Genomic DNA, 17,785 nt, shown 5'->3' on the forward strand with positions numbered 1-17,785 from the left:
TCTCCCCTTGGTGTTGGGGAAAGCACTCCCGGTCCTCCTACATACACATTACTCACCTTTTGCTGCCTGTAAGGCCTTGTATCTCCTCACACCGTTACCTTGTTAGGGTACCTGTTGGTCACGGACACCCCTGAGGAAGGCATGCGGGTAGGGGACATGGGAGCAAGCACTGATGGGGCTTGGAGGCTGTCTCTCCCCTCTGCACAGACTGCTTAGGGAGGGAAACTGAGATAAAAATTACTAAGTACTAGTCTACTCAGAGCAAAGTATCTAGTATTAAATACTTACAGCTATGCTGATTTACCAGACACTTAATGGTTCAATATAGTGCTATTGTACCATCACTTGGGGTTTTGGACAAAGTTGCTGCTTGGTCCAGCACTCTTCCGTGGCACCCCTGGAGCTCCTGGGTGGGTTTGGCAGTTTGTTCTCATTTCCAGGAACTTGAAGCATGCAGGGAAACATCTCCTGACGGCCTCACTCGGAAGCCACGTTTGGGGGGAGCAGAAGCCCTTGTACCACTAAGGGTGGTTCATCGCTTATCAGCCCAAGGTGCCAGTCATTATTTAGCCGCCGGCAGTTGTTTTGCCGCTCGGGGCACGCACGAGAGGAAAGAGACCTTCGCTGCAACTGTCACAAACCGGGAGTGGGACTATTGGGGGCTGAGAAAGTGGATTAAGAGGCTTAATTGGGGAGGTGGAGATGTAAAGACGTCACCCCACCCCCCTAGGCCGCCATCTTGAACGCCACCTCCCACGCCTCTGCCATCGCTCCCGGCTGGCAGTGCCGGACTGGCTCGCCATTGGCTGCTTGGTGAGATGGGGCGGAGCCGCGCCCTGTCTGCCGGGCGGGGCGGTGGCAGAGCCGGCTCCCCCGCCGCCGGGTCGGGCCCGGGCACCGCCGGTTGTGCTGGGCGCCCAGCTCGCCGTGCTGGCCCGAACGGCATCGTCCGGCGCGTTTCCTCTCGCTCTCCCCCGGTGTACGGCCGCTCTCAAATAAAACTCCCGCTCGTCGGCTAACGCCCATGTAAACTTTGGGGGTAGGCAGTGCTTTTTCCGGCACAGGGTCTGCCCTCGAGCAGGCCCTGGCTTGCCAGGGGTGCTGTAACGATACAGAGAACATCCATGTTTTGTCAAAACTTACGCTTCGAAACCGTGCTAACTGGAAAAATACCGGTTGGAGTAGTTTATGTTGTTGGGTCCCGTTAAAGTAATTCATGAAAATTACTAAACGAAGGCGTACAACTTTAAAAAGGACTGGCATAGCATTGGGGGCACAAGAGTGGGCGAACGGGAGTTACTTGAAAACTCCCTAAGGCTCAACAGCAATGAAATCCAGCCTCTGCTTCGGAGTAGCTGTTAGGTGTGGTGATGTCCGATTGCCCCAAACAAGCTGAGTCTTCGAGAAAGTGGGCATTTAATCTCGGTGTCTGCACTGTTAAACACGATGGCAAGCTACCTAATGGAGAGAAGGCCTTTCGGTGCTCTCCTCTTCTGGGAACCGGGAGATGTGCACAGCCCAACTTGTGCCAGGGAAGCAGATTGTTGTTATAATGAAAATTTCTTTTCAGCTTTTCAAAAATCAGTCTAATCGCTCTAAATACAAGCCATTCTGGAAATATTCTTTATCTTCTAACAAAGCTAGAAAATTATATTTACTGGAAATTAATGTGCTTGGTGTAAATACTTTGTGACACTCAGTCCCAGGTGAAACTGAAAATCTGTTAATAAATAAAACTGGACAAAGCAAAATCATAAATGTCTCTGACAACTGTGTGGTTAGCTGGCTGGGGGGCGCTGCCTGGAACGAGCCCAGATAGCTGCCAAAATACTTGTGTTACTTCATAGGTCTAAAAGGAGGTGATAATTTTTTGAGGTGATGTTAGCTAAAGAGAGCGAGCTGTTCATGTGGAGCTCTTGGATACAGTATCCAGGCGTACTTTATGCTTATGGTATACCTTGCCTGTTATCTCTAAAATCTATATTAGATATTATATTTAAAATAAGGTATGCATAAGCTAGATAAAGAACAATAGATTAGAAAATAAGCCCTCTGACTTACAGGATGACATGCAAAGCATAAAATGCAATATCAAACAGCAGTTCTTTCCTTGTGCTCTGGTTTATATCAGGTCATGTTTTTAGGAAAAGAAAGTAGAATTTACTCAGTGCCTCATTTACAGAGAGTCTACCATAACTGCTGGCACACAGGTCTAGATGTTACCAGTGTGTCAACTTGCTACTTTTGAAATAAAAATATGCTCTGAGGGTCTAAAAATTGATTATTTTATTTTGTTTCCAATAGAGATCTTATGATATGATGGGCCGAGACTATGCAGCCTGTCCTTCTTATGGGTGGGAGTGGCAGGACTGAGGCTGCTGAAGGGGAGCACAGAAGCATGGGAGATGTGCAGGACCTCATGGTGGAGCGTGCCACTGCTCAGGCCTATTGATGTCAACACCTAAGGACCGTCTCACCAGTCTTGGGTCAGGGACACCATGCTAGTCGCTTGTGTAGCGCTGTGCTCCTTCTCTGGTTGATGATTTCTGGTAATGCTTTGGAAAAGAGCCGCTGTGAAGGTCTCAGAATTGTGCTAGACAGGAGTGTACTTTGCTTCATCTATCTCCATACTAATGTCCTCTGTTTGCTTTAATCTTCCTGCTGGAGCCAAACACTGTAAAGGTTGTGGTAATGGATCTGCATTTTTTTCTTTTTCCTTCCGTTGCACACAACAGCAGCATTTTCTTGTTTCTGATGACCACAATGTTTTGTTGCTATGTGGATTACACTAGAAACTGGCCATATATAGAAATGTTTAGATTTTGCATCATTAACAGAGGAAAACTGTACTTGCCAGTAAAGTGGTTATTAATTGAAAATAGGGTTTATAAGCAAGCTGATTCCCTTCAAGTTGATTTTTGTATCTAAAACATAGATGTACAGTCTTTCTGAAGAAACTTGAGGCCATACTAACATCTGAGAGTGGTGTCAACTGCATGTTTTCCAAACTGGAAGAAAAAGAGAAAGGACAAATGCCACAGAACTGAGACACATACTGAGTTTTTAATGGCTCTGCTTAAATGATTTGGCAAGTCGTTGGCTACACAGGCAGTGAAATGTGTTTGTAGAAATATGCTTGAGTTTGTCTATTTAACCTGCAGTGGAAACTGGTTTCATGCAAAGCACTTTATAATGAAAAACAGATATTCCAGGTTATGAGTAGAACATAACACACGATACTTAGTTTTGCTCTGTACGGCTGCGGGTCAGTCTGTAGAGTTCGTTTCCCTTTCTGTGTTGCCTTTTATATAGCTGGCATAAAGGTAGAATTAAAATAAAGGAGAGAGAAGTGAAGAATGGGAAGTAAGGGAGGGGAAAGCAAGTTTGTAAGAGGCTTATTTCTGGATGGACACGTTTTCTTACTATTTTTTCATTGTGATTTGCATTCTTTTGCTTATTCCTTTCCCTTTAGGGTGCTTGATGGGGTAGGGCAGGAAGAGCATGGCTCTGCTTCCTGCGCTCTGTGCGTGGAAGTCCACTAAAGAAATTCAGTTCACTTGCACTCAAAGAACTAAAAAACATGCATTCAGTTCTCTTAGTTTGAACCTGGAAAAATAAAAGACAACAAACCAAAACACTCTACAAAATAAAAGTTAGACCTTGAATCCTATGAATGGGCTTGACATGATTGGAAAGGATTGCCTGTACATGCTCTTCTGCTTCCAAGTATTTATTTTGTCACAGATGGAAATGTCTGAAAAGTTGTAAGATAAGCATTCAGGAAAAAAATAACATCCTGACTATATAGGAACAAATGAATATGTAAGGGACTGGAGAAGATAACATGATATTAATGGCATGACTTGTTTGAAATTCTGCATACTGAAGTTGTGATTGCTGCTTCTTCCTTATACTTATTTTCTGACAATAAACTCTCCTAGACATTACATTTTTGTGAATAGTCAGAAGTGAAACTACTGATGGAGCCAAAGTCATAGACAAGTTTGATTTTCACACCCTCAACAAGTGTGAAAGACATTGGGATTTTTTTTTACTTAACTGTTTAACGGAAAGCTTGTGAAAGTGCAAATGTACATTTACACCGCTGTCAGCCTAGTCAAGTATCCAAGAGTTTTTAACAAGAGTTTTCAATGAGTTTTTGCTGTCTTCACTGACATCTATGCTTCTGCGGCGTTGATTTATTAGCTGTACCCAGCCTTGCTAGCTATACCATTGAGAATGGTATGCTGTGTTTATTACAGAGGACACCTCCCTTATGCTCCACACTCACATGCCTTTCCTGTTCTGCAGAAGACCTGGTTATCCAAGTGATGAAAAGAACTACTGTGGAACAAAAGTCATGACATCATAACATGATTATTTATTAACAATTAGACTGAAATTAATAAATTCCATGATTAAAAATTCCTAACTGTTTCACTTATGGACAGTTTTTGAGAGAGGAGTCAGTGAATAATTTATTTGCCATAAGCATTCAGCTCATTCTTATTTGATGTTTTTGTTCAATTTTCCTCCTTAAAAGTTTGTTTAAAAAAAAAAAAAAAATTACACTCCTAGCCAGAATAAGACTGCTGACGCAGCTTCCCATATAGATAAAACTTACATTTGTAAGAGCTGTTTTGCTATTAGAGCATATATAGTTCATGCTAGTGGAGTTTGTACTGGCAAAAGTAGTTGTGTGTCTGTATTTGGAGGCTTTGCTGGCATAGGGACTCAAGTAAAATCCTTGTAAGCATAGAGTAAGCCAAATGTTTTATTTTGGGGGCAGTTCTTTCTTGGCCGCCGTGGTATTATTGAACTATCATGAAGACATTCCGACTTGATGTCGGGGTTTTTTTCTTTTTTAAAAATTATTCCACTTCAGTGAAGCCAGGATCTGAATGTCCAGTCAAGATATTTGTTGCAAATGAGCATCTCTCTTCAGTGAAATGTGTGCACAGAAATGCTTGTTCTTCCTTTCCTAGACCAAGGGTGGAAGCTGGTTACTTTCATAAGACCAAGCAGTGACTGTTGGGTTTTGAAAACACATTTTATCATTGGCAAGTACAAACCAGTGAGTCATGAGTTAGGTTTCAGCTCAGCAAAGATTAGGTGCCAGATGCTCCATCTGTGTACAAGCATGAATCAATTTTATCCAAGATGTTAGTTTCTGAGCTCCCACTGTGGTTGCAAAGAGCTATGTCATCTTTTCTTCCTTCAGGTAAAAGAAAAGAGACAGGATATTCTATTAATATTAAACCACTGTCTTATTATTGGAGATACATGGTGCATACTTTCAGTGGATATTTGGTAGAACCATTTTGTATAAACTACCTGTGTTGTTTTCCTTTAAATGTCTTTTGAGCAAGAAACTTGCACGTGTGTGAAATGTGTATACATCTTAGTCTACAGAGTAGTGGACCTGTGTCAGCAAGGGACTCTGGCAGCTCTTACAGAGAGGACAAGCACAGAGATTGCCCTCTAAGCTTTTGAAAGCCTCCTTAATAAGAGGGGGCCTGTGTTGTTCCATAGTTTCTTACTAAGTATAAACAAGGGGTTGTATATACATAATTAATCTCATCATGGTTGTTAGTGTTTTGTTAATGGAAAACTGAAATACGATTATGCTTCACATCATGGTGAGTTCACAACTTGTAAGACTTTACATGTGTATTAGCAGACATTAATATTTAATAAGTCCTAATCTTAATCAGATTTAAACAAAAAGAAAAATGTATATAAGGACCTTGTGGTTATGAAGTACAATGCCAGGGTTACAGCGATCTCTGGATGCACATGAAATTTCATAGTATCAGATTTTCAAAGAAACAGACATCTGATTTAATACAAAACTTGGAAAATATGAACAAAATTTACTTTGATATAGCTTTAGGGCATAGGAACAGGAAAGGACCCAGAGAAGACATCTAATCCGTTCCTTGCTCCAGCTAGGATCCTTCATCACTCCTGATAGATGTTTGTCTAACTTCTTAATGTGTCCAGAGATGGTGCTGCCAGTGCTTCACTGTACCTTCAGACTGCACTTCACTTTTAGAAATTTCTTTTCTGACTTAGTCTTGCTGCACTTCAAGCTCACTAGTACCAGTTCAGATTGCTGCAGGCATGAAGGATGTTTATTTTACTTTGTTTGCAGTTACCTTTTATGTATTGGAAAACTTAATGTCTCTCCTCAGTCTTCTTGTCTACAGCCGCAACTCCAACATCTTTCTTTTAAATGGCGTGCTCTAAACCTTCACCTTTCAGATTAGTGGAGCTGAGAAAATTAAAGATTTTTCACCTACACTTACAGTTGCTGTATTGCCAGACACGAGCTCCTTTCAGATCGTGAGCTCTCCACTTGGATGCGGAAGGTGTTTGCCCCAAGGACCTGATAGCCGCTCCGCAACCAGTAGCAGTAATACCAATAACACTGCGGTTACTGACATGTGTGTCACCACAGGCTGATATGATCAGAGGTAGCTTCTAGGCAATGGAGATTAATTTCAGTATGTTTGCCTGAGAAACCTTCTCTTTTTTGTTTTACTGGACCTTCTCTTTGGGGTGAAGATTTAAGAGTGAGATGCTGGTTAGGTTAAAACCCACTAGGGACAATTAACATGCAAGACTAGACAAATCTGTGTTGGAATGAGGTAAGGGATACCAATTCCAGATGGAATAAAAAGCAGTCTATTAGAAAGAAGAATTTAAGTAATGGGGGTGTTTCTGTTCATTTGGATTTGAGCAAGTATCTGTTTTTAATTGTCTATAGTAATGCAAATGAACAGAAACTATTTGTCTAACGCAGGATTTGAGAGTTATCCAATAAATACTATGTGAGAGGCAATCACTCCGTTCTTGGAGAGAACAGCAATTCTTGACTAGTTCTAGAAGTGTATCAGTCTTGGTCACAAGAAATATCAGTCAAGAGGTTATCTTAATTGTAACTAAAGTAACTGGAGAGCAGTTGAGAATGATGAGCCCAGGGATTGGGTTTCAGGTGCTGCCCTGGCAAGGGTAAACAAGAAATTGTGCTGAAGAACAGCGTAACTCGTTTCAGAACACAGCAGATCAATATGACACAATTCGATACGTTGGTGGCTGAATTTTCAAGCATGCCTGTACAATTCTGCTGAAGTTAGTGGAATATACAGACACCAGAGGCAGAAGCAATTTATCTTTGAACCTCAAACCTTTGTATACCTTGGTGATTAGGTAGCATATGTTGTTTGGGGCTCTTGTATTTTTCCAGCTTCCCTTGTAGCTGGCAACAACTGCATGTACCAAATATTAAGGAGGTAAGCAAAATGCAAGGAGACAGTAAAATACAGTACTTTCAAATGCATCAGCAAATACCAAGAACTCATCCCAGACATGTTCTGAAAAGAAAAATGGTTGATTGAATTTGGATTTGTCCAAAACATCTGCTGCTGCTGTTCTTACAGTTTGGTGGCCAAAAGGGAATGTTAGAAAACGTAACGATCTCAACAGTGTAGTTCAAGAAAATAATCCCATTTCTGAATTACAAAAGGCAGGGTTTTTTTCTTGTTTTAAGGGAACTGTATGAGTGGGATCATCAGTTTTGACCTGGACTAGTTGGTTACTGTGGTGATGAAATTTAACTACCTGCAGCTCAAAAGTGGCCTGTCTTTCTTCTGCTGTACAGTGATGATGATTGATTCTTCCATTATTGTGGTTTTGTTTTTCTTTTTTTCTTTTTTTTTTTTTTTTTAAAGGAATGTGGTATGTTCACAAGGCAGGACTGGCTGATATTGCCACCTGTCCTGGTTGCGGCTGGGATAGAGTTAATCTTCTTCTTAGTAGCTGGTACAGTGCTGTGGTTTGGATTTAGTGTGAGAATAATGTTGGTAACACTCTGATGTTGCTAAGTAGCGCTTATACTGAAGCCAAGGACTTTTCAGTTTCCCATGCTCTGCCAGCAAGCAGGTGTGCAAGAAGCTGGGAGGGAGCACAGCCAGGGCAGCTGACCTGAACTAGCCAAAGGGATATTCCATACCATGGAACGTCATGCCCAGGTATAAACAGGGAGCTGGCTGGGAGGGGGTGATTGCGGCTCTGGCATCAGTCAGCGGGTGGTGAGCAATTGCATTGTGCATCACTTGTCTTTTCTTGGGTGTTATTTCTTTTTTTGTTATATTCCTTTTCATTACAATTATTATTATAATATTGTTATTCTTAGTTAGTAGTGTATTTTCTTTTCCTTTAGTTATTAAACTGTTCTTATCTCAAACCAGGAGTTTTACTTTTTTATTTTCCTCCTCCCCCCCCACTGGGAGCGGGGAGGGGGAAGCGGCTGCGTGGTGCTTAGCTGCTGGCGGGGGTTAAACCACGACAACACCTCCTGACAGCTGCTGGAATCACAATGTGCAAGTCAGGACAGCCTTTGGGTTTAGGAGTTACACCAAGACTGCACACAATAATATGTAGTAGTTGTTATGTTGGCAAGCCACAGACAAATGTAATGTCATGGAATAGCTGACACCTGCAAGGAAGAAGCTGTCATAACTTTTGAGGCTGTCGGGATCCATAGTAGCCACCTTCCACAACAACAGCATCTGTCAACATAGTGAAAATGCTATCCTGTAAGAAAGAATTAAAGATAGCATACATCATTGTCCAAAAGTATGCATGTGCAAGCCCTCCTGAAACTGAACCACTGCCACCAATGCACTTGAATGAGATTTACTTTGCCCTAGTGATGAAGGGGAAGGGAGTATAATGCTGTTCTGAAATACAGACCAGATTTTTTTCTTTGTGCATTTGATTTTATTAATTTTTCCCCAACTCCTTTACACACTGCACCAAATAGGTCACAGGGTTTATTGTTGTAGACTTGTAAATTGGAAAAGAAGTCAAGCCAGTAGCCTGGAACGTCGGGACCTTGCAGACCTTGGCAAGCGGCTTGCAGAACAGTGGTGTGCTCTTGTGTGGTGCTGCTAGAGTCTTCCCCACCCAGAACGATCAGGTCTTCTCTGGTTGTCCTCATTGTTCAACTGTGATAAAAGACAGCCTTTATCCACAGTGCACATTTGAACCTTTGGGGACAGCTGCTGGAAATTTTGTAGAGGTTATATATTTATTTGCTTTCCTGAGAGCTGTTGCGATCATTCCAGAGCACTGCAGAATGATGTGATGTTAACACACACAGATGGAGTGAATCAGCTAGTCAGAAACTCAATTAAAAATAAACACATAAAAATGAAAAAGCTAAACTGGAATAGGTATGTGCTAAAAGCCCTTTTTATGACCAGTGAATCTATAGCATAATTCATGTTTTCATGTAGCTGAGGGATTGCAGAGGGACAGATTCCCACCTGTCCTTAAGTTTAATCCTTGCATGACATGCTTTGTTAACTAGAATACCCGTGTTACCAGTCTGGGACCGATTTGGTGCTATGCTGCGTGTGTACGCTTGCCACAAATGGAAGGCAGAGAATCCTAGGATGAGGTGAAGAGACTCATTCCCTGTTACTCCAAGTTTCTTCCTTCATTAATTCATTGGTTTGGCGCCTCATTTGGAATCTTTTCGCTAATTTTAAAGGCCATAGCAGTTCCACGTTTGTGCCTTGAGGGTCTGCATGCTTCAGCTAAGATGCTTCCGTAGGAAGTTTATTTGGCACTGCTGGACTGCAGCGTGCTCTCTTCGTAAGGAGGCACTGGACCTGGAGAGAGCTCAATGTGAGCCTCGTCCATGGAAGTCTTCATGGTGGCCTCCTCATAGGATGGAGGCAAACACACAGTGAGGAATGTGGCATCAGGGAGCAGAGTGGAGTAGTGGAAACTCTGTTCGCTGTTCCAGGGCAGCACGGAAAGAAATTGGACACGTCGTGCTCGGGCAGGGCCTCGGGGAGGTCAATGCTGAAGATCTGCCCCTGCGGAGTGGGGCGCTGGCAACGGCGGTACAGGAAGAGCAGCAGGAATGCCAGGAAGAGCATCATGGTGGCAGGCAATATGATGCACAGAAATGGTTCTATGTCGTCTTTGGTTGAACTTGTCTGTTGTCTGCTCTGTAATCAAAGCAAATAGGTAGTGTGTTGGATTCCTGGAGACCTCTTAATCAGAGGGAAAAAATACATTCTCCATCTCCCCCCCTATGACATAGCAGTTGCTTTTCCAAATTACTTTCTGTCTGCATTAGTGGCATTCAAGCAATATGTTTTGCAGGCTCATGAATCACTAATTTCTGTTTGCTGGTCCATTAAAACTAATGACAACTACGGACAAAAGAAATGGAGAAGCTGCAAAGAGTGGTGCGTTTCTAGGAAACCCTGTCTCCAGTGGGGAAAAAACCCAACAACCTGGAACTGTATGTATTTTGGTATGAGATTTTATTACTCTTGGATTATACTGGGACCAGTCCTCTTTGCAGGAGATTGGTCAAGCTTTTAAAACTTGGGAGAACACTGAACTGCAGAGGAGTACGGCTGGTGATCCACCATCTAGTGATGTTTCTTTCTATTTGGAAAAATCTACTGTTTACTTTAAAGAACAAATACTACGACAACTATCCCTTTCATCAGGACCCACTGCCTACAGTACCTGTTCTTTGGGCTGTTCTAACCTTACAGGCCAGCCCCAAATAAAACACGGTGTGTCAGGACAGCCTGGACTGCGGCTCTTGAGCTTGTTCTGCCAGCTATTCAAGAATTGTTTTCCCTGTTTAAAACTGTGCAAAAAGAACTTCTGGTCTAAGAGTAATAGGAGCTGTGACTGCTGTGTCAGCTTTATCTCCTGCAAAATGTAGCACAAAAGACCTCTGTCCCACAGCTTTTGAATTGTGCTATAGCATTAACAGGAGTTATAAGCTATTTTTTAAAAAAAATAACATTTGTGCTTTTCTGTTGTATTAGCTTCACTTTTAAAATTTAATATATCTTCTTTCCAGTCTGACTCTAGCTCTAGCTTCTAATAACTGGATCGCATTCAGAGTCTAGTCTAGAGAGGGGGGAAACCCCAAACCCTAAAATGCTGTTTATTGTCAACTCATTCCCTTTGTAAGTACTTGAAGACTGTAATCAGATGGCTTTTTCACAGTTTTATGGTGAGACTAAACAGATCAGTGGATCAGTTTTCCTTTATTTTGAGCGAAGGCAGCTTTTCAGGCTAGGAGAACTCAAGTGGTTCTTGCCTCAAAGCATTTGGAAGCAGGGATGCAAATGGCCTGTTTGCAGTAATGGCTTTGTGAAAAGGGCCAGTAACTCCAGTGCCCCCTTCTTAGTCTGCAAAAACTTTCTCAGCTTATTCTTCCAAGAATGACAATCATTCTTTTAGCTACAAAATCACACTGTAACCTATGTTCAGCTGATTATCTACCAGGCGTTTGTTACCTCTCTGCTTTGTTGTCATGTTATGAAATTCTTAGTATGTGGTCATGCCTAAGAAAAAGAAAGTAAATAGTTTTTGACTTCTAACAAATAGTGTGGGGGAGATTTCTGCTTTTTGTCCTGAGGTATTGTGGGTCTGAAGCCAAACCCATTAAAGTAATTTTAAAATACATCCTAACTTTTGTGGATTAGCTATTAAGCTGTTTTTCCCCCAGCTGTCTTTTACCACAAAAATGCATACTAAAGAACTATTTCATATTTACTGATCATTTCTTATTAAAGAGTTTCTGGCAGTACAAGCTGTTGTCTTACCTGACCATTAAAGGAGCTACAGGAAACAGCAGAGTTGGAAGAAACTGTTCAGCTGTTATTCTAATGCAGATGTTGTTAAATCATTTTTAAAAAATAAGGGAATTTTTTTAAAAAAGTTTGTTAACACTTTTTTAGTGTGTCTTATGAGGTACATAAAACACTTCACAGGAAAATGAGAAAAAGCATTCAGTGTCATGTTTGTGCATTACGTATATTGAGACTCACTGATACTGTTATGTTACCGATACTCTTATAATAAATATTTAGAAGAGCTGAGCTTATACTGGAGAGCATTATTCATGATCAATGAAGAGCATGTTTTTGAGATCCAAGTGTAAGTTTTGGGTTTAATTGTAGGGAGTGGGCTTTCAGTCAGGTTAAGTGTTGTTCTTAGGATCTGTGAGTTGTACACTAGTGTGGTCGTTTGTGAGGATAGAGGGTGAGATTGCCAGTGTTTCCCACATGAGACTAGTAAAAGGTATATAAAGCCCTGATTCTCTTACTTTTAAACTCAGTGCAACTTCCCTATAAATTTCACTGCAAGGATATTCGTGTTTTAAATAATGGCCAAGGACGGCGTATCCTTCATGTGCTGGTGGAAGCACAGACTAGTGTTATGGTTGCCTGACACATCCTGTTGTAAGACATGGCCTCATACAAAGACCGGATTTCAGAGAGCCCACAGGAAGGCGAGGAGGCAGAGGAGGGACTGGTGGATTGGACGTGGATTTGAAGCGCAGGATGAGAACTGCTGTTCCTGAAGTGAGAAGCTGTGGGCTCGTCAGGGGAGGGCAGAGTGGAGAAGGGTGCGGATCAGAATTGTGCAGCAGTGTGGATGGAGAGCCTTGGCTTGTGAGGGGGATGCACGAGATGCAAAGCAGTGGGGAGGAAAGCCAAAAGGGAACCGAGAGTGAGAGCAGTAGGATTGGATAGGACTGAGAAGAGAAGTCTGAGGAACAAATGGCGGGGCTCCTCTCTCACTGCACGAGTCCCATTCTCTTTGCAGAAGAAGAAGGAAAGGGCTAGTGACAAACTGGGAGGCAGGGGAAGGAAAGGTTAAGCTTGATGGAAGGAATTAACAAATGTCTTGGGTCTCAGGGGAATACTTAGCTCCAAAGCCGTAACTGGAGCCCAGCAGTCTTGGGCCTTGCAAAGAAATACCCATCAACAGAAATATGTAAAATATATTGTTGTTGGAGGGGCCAGTTTGCATCTAATGGTAAGAAAATGGCAGAAGAGAAACTATTTGTAGTAGGAGCTAGCTCAGATGGCCACAGTCTGTGAAGTAGGTATAAAAGGATAACCTTGGGTGTCAGTGTGGTCACTGGGCTGAAAACTCTCTTTTTGTTTAAAAGCCCTCCAAGAGTAACATATAACATTGCTTCTAAAGTTGCAAATTCAAGCCCTCAAGGGTGAATAAATGCCAGTATTTTGGAAATCTGTGAACCCTTAATTTGATCCACAAGGCACATCATTTTTCATTACATTGTTGTGTACAAAGTGCCTACTCTAGGGTTGTGATAGATTGCTTAGGGAAGACCACAGTACCTCAGGGTAACGTGTTGCAGGATGTGTAGAGTATGTAGTGCCTGAGTCAGGAGACCGGGGGAAGAGAGAGAACTGCCTGCTAGTTTGGGATAGTGTATGCTCTCCTGGGAAGCTGTATTCCTGTCGCTGTTACTGAATGCTGTAGGGGGGGTGAGACAGTTCAGCTGAGGTGTTTGTTGTGGGTTATTCATTAGTTGTACCTCACTTTGAGTGCCTGGGTCGAGATCCCTGGATCTGGTCTGCAGAAATTCTGCATCTGCATTGCTGTCTCGGAAGGTGAAAGAGCAATGCCCTGAGTCTGCGAGTACTTTATTACATTAAGGGATCTGGGCAAAAGTGACATAGGTAATTATGAAACAGTTCATATCCTCTTGTAGTCCCTGAAGTGGTCAGGCAGTTGGACTAGATGATGGTTGTAGGTCCCTTCCAACTGAACTACTCCTATCCTGTTCTATCCTGTTCTATTCAAAATAACTACACAAGTGCCCGGTGACTATCTATTCAGTAATGTGTACAAAACAAGACATAAGAAATTTGTTGTTTGAAGAAGATGCAGTAAATAAAACCCTGGGCTGTATGCTGAGAAAGGTGGGGAGAGTAGCACATTGAATGGCTAGTAATGAAGTGAATACCATGTCCTGTGTAGTTGTGAAAGAACAGTAAGTGTGTATTACTACGATCTGCAAAATAGTAGCATGTGAAGCAGGTAGGATTAAGGATTGGGTAATATGTTTTTCTGTATGCTAACAGGTGACAGTAAGGACCAGTTTTCCTCAGTCTGTGTTTCAAAGTGTCCATAGCTTTTTAAACACAGCTAATGTTAAGCCTTAGCTTTCCTATTTGGGTGAAATAATCTGTAGGCTACTTAGTGTATTATTTGAGTTGAAATTGTTAAGTTAATACCGCCCCACAGATGCCCAGAACCTGAACAGGGAGTTACGTGTCCATTTTGATACTGCCTCCTGCCAGACATTTTGCATGGACTGATTTTACATTGAGATGTAGTTCAAAAAGCTGATTAACTTCTTGTAGGTATATCCAGATATATATCAAATGTATTGGGAGACAATTGAGCAGTGTTAGGCTCTGGTTTTCTGTTGCAGTTTTGTGCCCATTTCTGGGACAAGTGGCTAAGGGGCTACCGAAGAATGTTGCAAAGATCTTGACATAAAGACTTGGAAAATCTTGTAGCCATTAAAAAAAAGATTATACTAAAAATAGAAGTAATTTTAATAAAATGAAACAAGTGTCACTTCTTAGAAAAAAATTAATATTTGCTCTGAAGTTCTAAACTAAAACTAAAGTTCTAAACTGAACTAAAACTAACTTCTAAAACTGAAGCTCTAAAACTAGGAAAGGAACCAGTGTGTATAGGTATCAGAAATAACTGCCAGAACTGGAAAATAAAATGATCTAGAAATGAAACTGAATCTTCAGCAATTGAAATGAAAGTGTAAGCAAATAAACCAACTGCAGAACATATATAAAGTAAAATCCTCTACTGTTTAACATCTGGAAGTTTCCAAACCAAGCATATGAAGTGACTGAGGGAATTACTTGGTAGTGTTTTCTTGACTGGTTTGGTTTTGATGCTGCTGCTTCACTGGAGGTCAGCGTGCTCTGCCCATGTCATCACAAGCAGCTATTGTCGGGTTTGTAATTGACAAAAATAAGGCTCCGACTTCCAGCATGAAATAAGTTACAGACACATAAATACAGGGAAAATATCCTTTATAAAGAGAAAGGCAGAAAAGGGCATGGGGTAAAAGGGATTAAGTTTCTAAAAAGTCCTCTGTTTTCCCAGAGCTGATTTTTAGTAGGATGGTTTGGCCATTGTAGGCTCATGTTTATTCTCTTCCTTTCATTTATATCTTTGTAAGGACTGAAGCAGAGGGTCAGTTTTCCCAAACACTGAGCACAGACTAGAAGTAGTAAAGCCTTTCATTAGTAATCTGTCTGCCTACATGTTTGTAACATGCTGAGCATGTACAGTTGCCAGTTTACAGATTACATGGCCCATATCAGTTTAGATGAGCTTTTACTTGTGCCTGTTGGTAAAGGAATGAAATGCAGAGTGCAGCTGAGTTGTGTGGCATTTCCATGATGAGTAATGGAATGGGTTTAGAATTGAACTCTTTATCTAGACAAAAGAAGCCTAGTACCTGGCTTTGAAGGGAATGACCTAATAAGGCCAAACATGAGTTTAAAGAAAGCTTTTGTGTAAGGATAGAAAAAGGAAAGTTTATTTGGCTTGCTTAAATTCCCATTGAAGTGATTGATTGGTGCTAGGATTTATTATGTTGTTAATAATTTGCTAGGGTACTTAGGACTTTATTAAAAACATTTTTATTAATATAGCCCATATTTATACTAGTATCTTTTGAAGTTGAATCAGGAAACCGATACTTCTGAAATGTTTTAAGTGGATTTGGAACAAAGTCTGCTTTGAAGTCTTTAGGCTGTGGTCCATGCATAGGTGCTTTTCCAAGCTCCATCCTACTTCTTAAAGCTGATTCATTATTGCTTGTAAAAAGCAAAAACATATAACTCTGGCAAATAGTTTTTGTATCCATTAATTATGACACATAATTTTAAAGTGAGCCTAGATTTACACTGAATTTTCAAATATTTGTTAGAATGTGACTCTGGTGATGCTGTTTGTTTCTCACTGTCAGATAAAACCAGTCTTAACATGTGAAGACATTTCCATTGCCATTCTAACTCTGGCAATGTTACTGATGGGGTAGACTTTGTAAAAATCATAGAGGCATTTAAAAACTACTTTTTCTCCTGTTTTGACCTCCCCACTCCTACCCCCTTTTATTTTACAACAGTACACTTGATATCTCAGCTAAGTAGCATGGCCAGTTCATTTGCTAATGCTACTTGACTCAGACATTTACTGGGGGTATATGTGCACCTTAAATTATTATTTCTGATCAGAGAAACCCTTTTGCTGTCTCCCAGACAAAGCCAGAAAGGCAGGCTGTGTTTTCATCTCCGAGGGCTACTTCCCTCCCCCCTCCTGCCTGCATGTGATCTTCTCTCGCAGAAGTAATCAGCGCACAGCTTAGGGAACAAGAGTTTATTGCTGACTGCTACTGACTCTTAACATCTGCAGAAAGGCTTCACGGGACCAGATCCAAAGTGTAAACATGCATTTAAAAGAAAGGAAATTAAGGAATAGTAGAATGCATTATGCTTAAAAGAAATAATTAAACTTCTTTACCTGCCGCTCCAGCAAGATTTTTCCATCTAATGTTTTTCTTTCCCCACAAATGTGTTTAAAACAACTTAACAGCAATACATAAATGCTCTGACTCTGTGTAATTGAGCAGTACTGCTTTGATACGTCTCAATACCCAGGTATTTACTCTGTGCTATACACTGAGGCATTACACAGATGTACACACACATGCAAAGTCAAAGGACATGCCACAGAGACGAGCAGGGGGGTACAGACCTGAAGCTCTGTTTCCAGAAGCGGCCCACCCGGTTCGCTGTTTAGCCAGTCATAGTTTCCCCTGTCAGCGTGTCCAAATTTTCTCCAGCTGCTGCCCAAGAGCCACCTCATGCTTTCATTAACGTGGTCCTCCGTCTTCGTGCCTCCACCTTGCTTCGCCGCTTGCAACTGCGTCCCCGCCTCCCAGCCTTGACCCAGCTGGGCTGCTGTCAGCTAATGATCCCTCTTAAATGATATCCCGTTTATAGTGGAAAAGAAAAAAAAGAAGTTAGACACCCCCCCGTCGTCAGGAAGCCAAGCAAATAGATCTCAGAGCCTCTCTCCACTTCCAACTCAATCTCTCTGGATTTGCTTCGGTGGCCTACATTACCAGCAAAGCTGGCATCAGGTATTCGGGAGCCGGGGCTGATAGCGCTCTGATTGGAGCGCTCCCTGCATTAGGATTATTAAAAGGGGAATTTGCATGTGAATCTGAGCCCACATGGTCATGACTCCGTGTGGATAAATAACGCGGTATATTTAGGGATCTAATAAACACTTTTTCCAACAAAATAAAATAAATAAAACCCGTGCTTCGATGTTGAGGGCAAAGGCTCCTCCTCAGTTGCGCAGCGCGAGGAGGAACCACGATCCAGGCAGGTTTTTCCTCCCTGTTGTTGGAACATACAGTAAATAGTGAGAGTGGTTTCTGGGTAGAGAGGCAAGGACACAAGGCTAAATGCTGTGCTGAATTATTTAGCAGCGTTAGGATGTAGATGTTAATGATAAATCCAGAGCGAGCGCTCTGCCAGGAAAGCTTTGGTCACTGAGAGTATATGATTGCTTTCAGTAATAACAAGTTGTCAGTTCAGTTAAATCAGGACTCGTTTACAGCTTTCTAGGATACACATTGTTACACAGCAATTGTTTCCAGTGAGAAGCCTTTGTGCTGTTTATCCAGGAAAAAAAAAATATTTCACTGATATATGTTAAGCTCTGAAGGGAGGAGTATTTAGTCTAAGTTGAAAGTTGAATCAAGGTTTAACTCTTGCTGAAAAGTTGGAGGTGTCTATTTCTGCCTTGCTGTGAGCAGAGGGAGAAGCTGTCGGTAATAACCCATTCAACTGTGATGTATTTTGCA

General features: G+C 41.7%; 1 protein-coding gene across 1 annotated transcript; it reads right to left on the minus strand.

The window, feature by feature from the left end:
- Positions 1–9,627: 9,627 nt before the first annotated feature.
- On the minus strand, positions 9,628–16,776 carry SMIM28 (small integral membrane protein 28). The gene is given in 3 exon segments (XM_050893481.1): positions 9,628–9,836; positions 9,839–10,025; positions 16,666–16,776. Coding segments are annotated over 3 exon segments (507 nt in total).
- Between the last annotated feature and the right edge of the window lie 1,009 nt (positions 16,777–17,785).

This window comes from Gymnogyps californianus, chromosome 3, assembly GCF_018139145.2.
Source record: "Gymnogyps californianus isolate 813 chromosome 3, ASM1813914v2, whole genome shotgun sequence".
Taxonomy (NCBI): domain Eukaryota; kingdom Metazoa; phylum Chordata; class Aves; order Accipitriformes; family Cathartidae; genus Gymnogyps; species Gymnogyps californianus.